The sequence below is a fragment of the Hoplias malabaricus genome, chromosome X2 (assembly GCF_029633855.1).
Source record: "Hoplias malabaricus isolate fHopMal1 chromosome X2, fHopMal1.hap1, whole genome shotgun sequence".
Lineage (NCBI taxonomy): Eukaryota > Metazoa > Chordata > Actinopteri > Characiformes > Erythrinidae > Hoplias > Hoplias malabaricus.
In genome coordinates, this window is record NC_089819.1 from 18,378,093 (window position 1) to 18,388,211 (window position 10,119).

The 10,119-nt window shown below is 40.0% G+C and overlaps 1 protein-coding gene across 2 annotated transcripts in view; it reads right to left on the bottom strand.

Annotated features, from left to right (window-relative positions):
* Window positions 1-7,723, bottom strand: part of LOC136676686 (collagen alpha-1(XXVII) chain B-like) — an 87,458-nt gene extending 79,735 nt beyond the window's left edge. For both annotated transcript variants that reach the window (XR_010796311.1, XM_066653863.1), the window contains exons 1-2: window positions 7,259-7,723; window positions 4,187-4,257 (exon numbers count right to left, since the gene is read on the bottom strand). Coding sequence is in view for 1 of the 2 variants with exons in the window: in XM_066653863.1 (XP_066509960.1) it covers window positions 4,187-4,257; window positions 7,259-7,311 (124 nt within the window). In the remaining variant the exon portion in view is untranslated. The remainder of the gene's footprint in view (window positions 1-4,186; window positions 4,258-7,258) is intronic.
* Between the last annotated feature and the right edge of the window lie 2,396 nt (window positions 7,724-10,119).

A 10,119-nucleotide genomic window follows, 5' to 3' on the forward strand; every position in this document is an offset into this window, starting at 1 on the left:
ACAGCTGAACCATTTATAATTTCCATGTTGAATATTTGGTGAGAACATTAACATTGCCATAAAACAAACAGATGAATGTCTCTGCACTGGAATGTGCCATGTCTGCAGTTATAATTTAGCATACGTAAGCATTTTAACCATGACCAAATGATGATTTGTTTACATTTATGATCGATTATGAAGTGACTTCTGAGATGGCAGACAAGTACTATGTGCTAGAAAGAAACACCTGATGTCCATTTAGAAAACAATCCATCCAGATGCCTAATAAATCAGACGTGATTGTGAAACTAAAACTTGGAGCCCTGGAGTTACACCTCACGTAGCAATGGAACACGAGTGGGGATCGGCCAGTCATGCTACATTCAGAACAGCTCTCAGAGCTCTGTCTGAGTGAGTCATGGATGACACGAAATGTTGGGAAACTCTGAAGGCCCTGCAGAAAGAGGAGAGCATCTGGGCTGCAGGTCCAGCTGCAGACATTGATGTTCCACAGAGACTAGACTGTAGATGCGCTTGAAAGAAGACAATGCAGCATCAGAACTGAGTAGCTGCTCCAAGTCCCAGAAGTCAAACCAAAACAGAACGAAAGCTAATAAATCTTCAGTCACTGACCTATAAGGCCTTTTTTCTGTCAGAGCCAAGCACTCTTCGGCCCTGAACCATGCATAAGTTGAAGGTGAAACGTCATAAACTGTAAACTATATGAAATCAAAATTAAGGCCAGCAATGAAAGAAACATTCCAGAAACTCCCTGGCTGTAGCTTACAAAGACGGTCTGATCATAAGTCACTCAGGGTTTAAGGGGGAGGGGGGTGGGGGTTACTCAGAGAGATCCTAGTCTGGAGTGGGACAGCGTGCTCTATGAACTATCCCACACATGGAAAAACCATCAAACATGCTCTCTAAGCAGAACAAAACCATCTTTCATGAAGTGCTGCTTAAAACACAATCGCTAACAGTGAAAGCTTTTTAATTCTGTTAATTGCTGTCAGCGAGCAATGAGCCGGACTTTCCATCAGAGCTTAAAGAAGCATTTGAAGGACGCCCTGAACTTCACTGTAGCTGGCAACGGGTTATACATGCTGATGACAATGCAAGGCTCACAGAGCTCTGACAGCTGGGGAAGTGTCTTTCTTCTCATGTGGTCAGTCATGTGACCAGCCGAGCCAGCAGTATGCAGCTGACAAGAAAACGTATTGTTCCTTTGTTATCTGAGACTGCAGAGCATACGAAGGAGCATGTACAAGATAAAAAGTATTAAGGGATGTTAGACACAATACGCTTGTTCTAATGGATGAAGCGATTCCACATGGGAAACACAATGACATGACAGAACCTCAGTGGGTGGCTGGAAGTCCATTAGGTAGCCTGAAGTACTCGACTAATACAAACATGAGCATGGCAAATGCACCTCTCAAATGCCTAAGTAGGTTCTAATCAATCATATATCAATCCAAATATGTAGACATGGCACATTCATATAGGCCTACATTCTAGTAGACTACATAAGTGCGATGACTGAACTGAAAACATACTGGCATATGGCAAAACATAACCAATGCTTTTATATATGAAGAAAGAATATATAAAAAAGTAATCTTAATTTGTCTTTGGCTTCTTTATTTAAGTTTTTTTTTAATTTAAGCCTTAAAATAGGGATATATACACCTTGAAACAGATTTTTCAGGGGCACACTTCAAACAAAAACTATGAACAGAGTATTGTGAATCAGCGGCAAGATGGCGGCACAAGCGACCAAGTAAGTTTCATGTAGTTTCACTGCATTTTGTCCCTTTACTTCATAACAAGCATAAAACATTGCTAATGTTTTGCCAATGTCTCAGTATTTCCAGTTCCACCTTATATGGTGAAGAGAAAAAAAAAAAAACAATGAATAAGCATCTGAATTCAGCTTCATATAACAAAGAGTTAGAAGTACGGTGGGAAATTAGCACATTGCCAAATTGTTAACCTGCCACTGTGGCTTGTGGCTTGGTCAGATTTATTTGCCACTTCATAAATTCACTTGCATTTGGCCAGGAGCGGGTAAATTTGATCAACCCAAAAGCCATGGTGGAAAGCAGACCAGTCAGAAGTGTCATGCTCCAGACATTCCCAACAACCACAAATGGCTCAAGGCCCATGCATATACGCCACCAACAAGAAGGCACTAGACGTAGGGAAATCATGTTTGTGATGCGAACAAATGTCCAGGAGTAATGCTGGGTATCTCAGTCTTCAAGAAAAGCAGCACATAAGTGATATCAGTATATACTGTGTTTGAGACAACAGATATACAACAAGGGAAGGTATGGTGTAGTCTTATAATGGAACAGTTTTCAAATCCTGAGGCACGAAAGGCACCACAGGTGCTAAATAACGAGTGTATAGCCAAATGAAAGTAGCAGTCCAGTCCATCCAGTCCAGTCAACAAACTATGAATTCACAGCGGTTTGTGAGTATTACTCTATGAAAAAGGCTCAGGAAGACACTGAGGGGTAACAAAACCCCATAACGCACTCGCTACTCATGATGTGGTGGTCTTGAATCTTTAGTGTTTTTTTGCAGGCTGCACCTTAAAAGTGGTCTCTTGCTTGCATGACTAAAAATTAAATCATAAATCAAATGACAATATCTGTCAGAATATTTATCTAATTTATTGTGGGCTCAAAAAAAACTGTGACTGCAAATTGGTGGCAATAAAAAACACACGTCTGGTCAAATGTTTATTCCACCAGCAACAAATTTAATTGGTGAGAAGTGGTTGATAATATATGATTGTGTAACATTTCAGAAGGCATCGTGACCTATGTTAAAGTCCTGTATCTCTGATATTGCTGCAGACTGGCAGCAGAGCACTGCTTAAAGCTGCTTTTTTTGTGCTCTTGTGAGAAAACACCTAAAAACAAGGGGTAAGGGGAAAAATTAAGAAATGGGATTCACCCTAATCAACGCACTAAGCCAATTAGGCAAGATCAGACCAGGGTGTTTCAGATCTCGCCAAATTATTAAGTGCCCATTTCAAGTGTTGTTAATTCACAAGGTAAAATCCAAACCAGAACATTTTAATCATGCCCAAACACGGTTTGCCATATCTTAAGGAATCCTTCAATATTGTTACATAAGATGTAGGTTTATTTTTCCAGAGAGAGTATTCTCCATACTTCCTTTTACCAACTACTTCCTTTTGCCTCCATAATGTCAGAGCAACACCCACTTGTGGTGAGCAGAGCAATGCAACATGAGTTAACGCAGTGAGAAAAAGTATGAGTGGAAAACAAAGTATTCTAGCTATTTTTGTGACCAGTTGTTGTCAGGGAAAGCTTCATTCCATGGATCGAATATCAGCTGCACATTTCAAACATCTGCAATATTGTTATTGTAAAGGTCAATATTGTGGTAACGATGACCAAACAATATACTGCCCAGCCATATTTTAAACAACGCACCGGTAAATATGTCTGAATGGATACACTCATTAGTACAAAAGCCTAGAAAATCCAGGTTGGCTTTCTTACTTGCCATCCGAATTTCAGCACAAGCCTGATTTCAGATGAGCCAATGATAGACAAATGGCATATCAGTGCTGAAGTGAAGGCTTTTAAAGCTCCAGAGCTAAGCAAACAGACTCACAGCAGACCTGTCTCAGTGATCTGAGGATTCTGTATAAATCAAATAACTGTTAGCTCTGGCAAATACAACCCACCTTAGTCTACAGAAAAAAACAGTAGCACTGGCTGTCTCTGTAACCTCCAATTCGTGGAAAAGTTTAATAAACTTGTAATATTAGAGGTAGGCTTATTTTAATGATCTCATCACTGTCCATCATGTGTCATTTAACTTTGTTACCAGGAATAAAGGCCAAGTTCAGGAGGGAATAATCAAGCCTGATTGTGTTTTCATTTTATTCCTAGTATGTTAACCCCTTCCAAACTCACATATAAGTAATTATAGGAAAATTCATAGTAGACCTTGACTAATAATCCTTACTCATAACTACAAAATAAATGTGGAGTTCACCATGTCCAAAAACGTATTTTGAATGACTGAATACAAAGTGCTATATTCTGCTATTTAAATGACTACAAAACTTATGTAAACAGATTTATGTAAAAATGTTAAAATAGAAACACAATGCATGATTTAAAAAAAAGAAAAAAAGAGAGACAAGGAGAGATCTTACCTTCAAACTGTACTTGTGCCAGCCCCAGATAGCAAGTACAGCAGAGGAATGTGCAGAGTAATAAAGTTCTCCTGTAAAAACAAACAAACGAGTTATTCGCTGGACAGGAATGATCCTAGATAAACTCTGACACTTTTTAAAACACTAAATTAACACTCCATCTGCTTCAGTCTCTCCGAATCTCAAGCCGCAAATGATAGTCATTTCTCTCCCTTGTCTTGCAGGCCAGTAAGCTAAAATAAAACATGCTGAATATGCAAATTCTGAACCACAACAGACTCTAGGATTTCAGCAAGTCTTAGACCTCAATCAGAGACCAATGCCAAGGAATTTAACTGTAGATCCTCTGTATCAACAAACTGGAAATTGGCATTTAGGAAACTTTAAGAGAATGTCCTCAAACTACTGTCCACTCTAGTGACTGCCAAAAACCATGACATCCAGTACACAAATCACTCAAATGCAACACAGTACAAACATTTAGGCATACAACAAAAGCTACAGTCAAGCTAGCAATCATATCTGGCGTCGGGAAAACAATTCAGGAATTTCCAAACAGTACGAGTCATACGATGCAAACCTCTTGGCTTCAGTGTTCCATACAATAACTCGGGAGTCTAATATTTAGTCACATGTGTGCATTTGACCCAAATGAGAACCCAGCTGTTTATGATACATCCGCATGCACGCTGGGCAATGAATGAGAAACACTTGTAGAGTTGGACTGATAATATGAAGCAAAATTAAAAATCATAATGTGATGATTTTTCATGCAAAACATAGTACCAGGGAGGGTCTTTGGGCTGGCAGAGATTTTAAATTCAATGACAAGTGGGTATGATGGGAGTTGGGGTAAAATCATTATATAACAGGATACTTATTAAATTCAACATGCTAAGTGACAATCTAAAATCATTTCAAGTGTCATAAAATGAAAAATAAATGACATGATCTGACAAGTTAAATAAAAAATTATTTTAATTTCAGAATAACATTAATTGCTAAATCCCCAAGCTACAAAGCAAACTGAGTTATTCTTAAATCATAAGTTATGTAGCCTACATTTTTGGACCTACTGCTGGGTAATAGTAATTGTTTTGTATAACTCACCCACACACTCAACTAATGTCACACTGTCAGTCAACAAACATGATACTGTGCCGTCACACTGGACACTTACCTACTCAGCTAATACAGCCCACAGCTGGGCACTAGGATGCTAGCAGCAGGTGTCTCTGGAAACAATGCCTTTAAAAAGAGCCTAATAAAACCCATGGAAAGTCACAGAGGTCAAGCTGCGCAAGAGGGACCAACAAGCGCTACCTAGCTGCCGATCTCTCCCAAGTGTCCAGAGCACACGCTGTTCCAGGCTGCGCCGCAGCAGGACGCATTCGTCCGAATTACAAACCTAGTCACTCTCCAGGAACACTCTCCAAGAATACTGATCCACCTGCCTTCAGGGCCCGGAGCATATGGTGCCAGAAGAAGGAGCAGCTTCAGCAGCAGCAGAAGGAGCTATTCCTACTCTAAAGCTCTCACAGCTGTTGCAGCTCTCAGAGAAGCCAGATACTTATCAGATGCTCAGAATCCAGAATCTCAAGATCCTCCCTGCAGGTCAGCCCTTCCTAACCTATCAGCTAGAAAGCCAAGAGGAGGCAACCTGATGTGCACTTCAAGTGGCAGTGACCTAGTAAAAGAGCAGGCTAATGCTTTACTTACAGTTAATCAATTCACTTGGCGTAATTATCAATAAATCCACATGTATTTCCATGAGTGCATTTGGTTTCAGTCTCTAATGTGTCTACTGAGGCTCACACTGGAATAGTCAGCATGCTTATGAATGAGAAAAAGCCAATGGCATATGTCTTTCCATTCCATTGGCATGTTGAGTTTTTGTAGCTATATCCTCGTGCATACTGTATTAATTTCCCTTTCATCCTCAGTAATTTCCTTGAACAATCTCATCCGCATATTCTCACAAGATAGCCAATAAGAAGACATTAACACTGCTATAGTTTCAAACTTCTCAGCCACATGTAACAAAACCCGTGCTTAAATTATATGTCATGATGGTTGTGGTCTATTTCATCAACCCCTTAATGGACCAGAGGAATATGAGCAACATCAATTGCTGCTAGTATTACATTCAGTTTTCCATATTATCTCTATGAAAAAGTGTGAAATAAACAGCATGTGCACTTCATACTATGGAAAAAGATTGATGAACATACGAAAGTATGAAGTCCTTCCATTCCACACACTGGAATAAGAGAAGGTTTACACACAATATATACCTACATTTTATTCAGTGTTGTGGATTTGAATCCATTAAAACTGCCAGCTGCTGTTTACACGGTGTCAAAATTTTATAATGAATGGACCAACAGAAAAATCTGTTTTAATTAAATTACACTTAAAATCAATGATTTTCCATCTACACATTTTTTTAAACAACAGCAATGAAATATTAAATGATTAATAGTAATAACTGTATTAGATGTCCATAGGTTAATTTCTACATTTTCGTCATTATCAGTTATTTTCACGAAAAATATCGAGTATTAATGATCGGCCCTCGCTTCACATATCGGTGCATCCCTACAATGTTCATATGGATGTGTGTCAGGTGAAGGTCCTGATGTAGGGAAACTAACCGACAACAGCACACAGTTCACGTAATCTTTAGACATAGGTATTAATTACTAATAGATAAAAAAAATATTTGAAACAACTACTTTTAGAAAAATGTAAGAATTTTACCTCAGACTAAGAGGTCGGAGCTTTTCTTCGTACGATAAACTGACAAAATGTGCGAGACCTGCGGGGGCAGTCTGGCTAAAGAGGCTAAGCTACATCCATTCATTCATTCAATACAAACTTTACAGTACTTGTCAGTGGTTAAAAGCGTTCTACTTTCTCATTCAGCAGCTGAGGGAGAAGAAATATGTCTGACTACAAAGTAATATGAGGAGAACGCTATGAAACGGGGATATATTACACACTATAGAAGTCAAGAATGTAGATAAATGTTAGAGTAGAGGTTTTAAATTGTGTTCTTTGAGAGTTACTCACCCCCCGACTCCAGCTGGTTTGAGTTTGGAGTACGGGGCATTTTCCGTCTCCATCGCGACTACTTCATTCTTTCTTGGGAGTGTTTGTCAAGACATGACAGGCTTAGGTAGAATATTTCCATTCCAGAAAAAACAGCTCGAAAATGATTATTAAAATTACCGAGGCACAAACAACGGTAAAAGTGTGGACACTACGAGTCGTGCCCCTTCCCAAGTGCCAAAGCAAACCCTTGTTCCTTCAGGAGATGAGCAACAACACGCCGCGAAACGAAGGACTCCATTTGAGAAACATGCCGTTAGCCGCTGGTGAAAAAGCTCGGAAGAGTTAAGTCCAGTTCAGTACAGCCATGACTCTCTGAGTTGTAAAACAAGAGCCTTGCGAGAGAGCCGCTAAAAGACTAAGGAGCCAAGTAAGTTGAGGAGGAACTCTGAGGAAATTTCAGGACACAGTGAAGCACACCTCCCTCTGTCGCCCTCAACTGACTCCGAGAGAAAGACACAGCTCAGTTTGTGACAAGAAGCCATTCCTTTCTGAAGGTGTGTCTTACTACCCGCGGTCCATTCCTTCCTTTTCGCTACCCGGTTTTTTTAGAAGCTTATTCGATATTTGCGAATTTAAACGGTCCTAAATACAACTACTTAAAATAAATTCAACGAATGCTAAATAGGCATTTCGTCTTCCAATAAGTAACTCTATACACTTCAGAATTACAGTTATGTCCGTTAAAAGATTACGTAAGTAAATACAAATATTATATCTACTAGCATTACAAAAGCCTCTTTTTCTCAAACAGTTGACAACTTTCTAATATAAAATACTCGCATTATAATGCACATGTACATGAGTGGCAGAAACCTGTCATATCATTTGCATTCATTAGAACTAATTTCAAAATATCATGTCTCATATAACCTGAAATATTCTTAGATTTAAAAAATAAATGCATAATTCAAATGCATTTATTTATTATGTATTTATTGTTCTCTAGAAGAAGACTTTTTACCCGCTACTGGCCAAATCCTGCAGAAAATAATGTTATTAATTTATTATGATAATTATTCATTATTAATGTTATATTTCTCCACAAAGCTAATACAGATGGTTTTAGTCTCAAAACATACATTTAATTAAGTTATGTATTGGCATGAGTGGCACAGTGGTGCAGCAAGTGTTGATGTCACACAGGTCCTGGGGTTGTGGTTGTGGGTTCGAGCCCTGCTCCTGGTGACTGTCTGTGAGGAATTTGGTGTGTTCTCCCCATGTCCACGTGGGTTTCCTTCCACAGTCCAGAAACACATGTTGGTAGGTGGATTGGTGACTCAAAAGTGTCCATAGGTGTGAGTGTGTGTTGCCCCGCGAAGGACTGGCGCCCCCTGCAGGGTGTGTTCCCAATTTGCACTCAGTGATTCCGGGTAGGCTCCAGACCCACCACATCCCTGAACTGGATAAGTGGTTACAGACAATGAATGAATGTATTGGCATCGGCAGGAATGTGTATGAGCCCACCGTGCCGCCCTTTGACTATTTTTATTAAAGAAAATTTCCTAGAATGTATAAAGGTTTTCTCCTTAAATAAGATAAATTTGATTGCCAATATCTTTATGATTCATAAAGAGTTCCTTTACCAACTCATCACAAAGTTAGCTGTATGAATTCTTGGTAATAACACCATGCCATTATAGTAACCTGCATTATATTTTTCCGCATGTGTTTTGAACACCATTAGAGCATTTATTGCAGTTAACAGGCATCACAGGTGTAATACATACAATAAATCCAACATTTCTTTGGTATATCATTTCACCATACAAATTGCAACCTATAGTATACCACTTAGAATTTTCTTTGTATATGTACCACTGAATGACCCAGTGAGTATAGCAGCAGACAAAGTGTCAGTTCCTTACCTAGCCATGTTATTCCAATAAGAATCCTTAATCCATGATATTTTCCATAATATAACTGAACTGTATATTGTTATGTATAAAATTATCTGACCAATGCTGGAAATATAAAAAAGTAAATACAAGTTTTCATGTAAGAAACATTAGGTATTGTCAACTTATAATACAGGCGGCACGGTGGTGCAGCAGGTGGTGTCGCAGTCACACAGCTCCAGGAACCTGGAGGTTGTGGGTTTGATTCCCACTCCGGGTGACTGTCTGTGAGGAGTTGGTGTGTTCTCCCCATGTCTGCGTGGGTTTCCTCTGGGTGCTCCCACAGTCCAAAAACACACGTTGGTAGGTGGATTGGTATGTATGTATGTATCTTTACACTTATATAGCGCCTTTCTAGACACCCAAGGACGCTTTACAATCCACACTGCTCAGAACACTCAATCCACACACACACTGGTGAGAAGCGGCAGCCAAACGCGCACAGCGTACTCTCAACCAGGAACGACCGTCCACCTGGAGGACTGCATCGGGCACTAGGGTTTAACCCAGGATAGAGCGCCAATCCATATCTGGGCTCACACATACAGACATTCATTCACACACCAGGACAGTTATTAGAGAATCCAATTCACCTACCCTCCATGTTTTTGGACTGTGGGAGGAAACCGGAGCCCCCGGAGGAAACCCACGCAGACACGGGGAGAACATGGAAACTCCACCCAGATGGGACTTGAACCCAAGATCCCAGCGCTGGGAGGCGAACGTGCTAACCACCAAGCCACCGTGCCACCCCTGCCACCCCTGGTGACTCAAAAGTGTGTGTGTGTGTGTGTGTGTGTTGTCCTGTGAAGGCCTTGCACCCAATGATTCCAGGTAGGCTCTGGACCCACCATAACCCTGAACTGGATAAAGGTTACAGATAATGAATGAATGAACAAGTTTTCATATAAGAGACATTAGCTA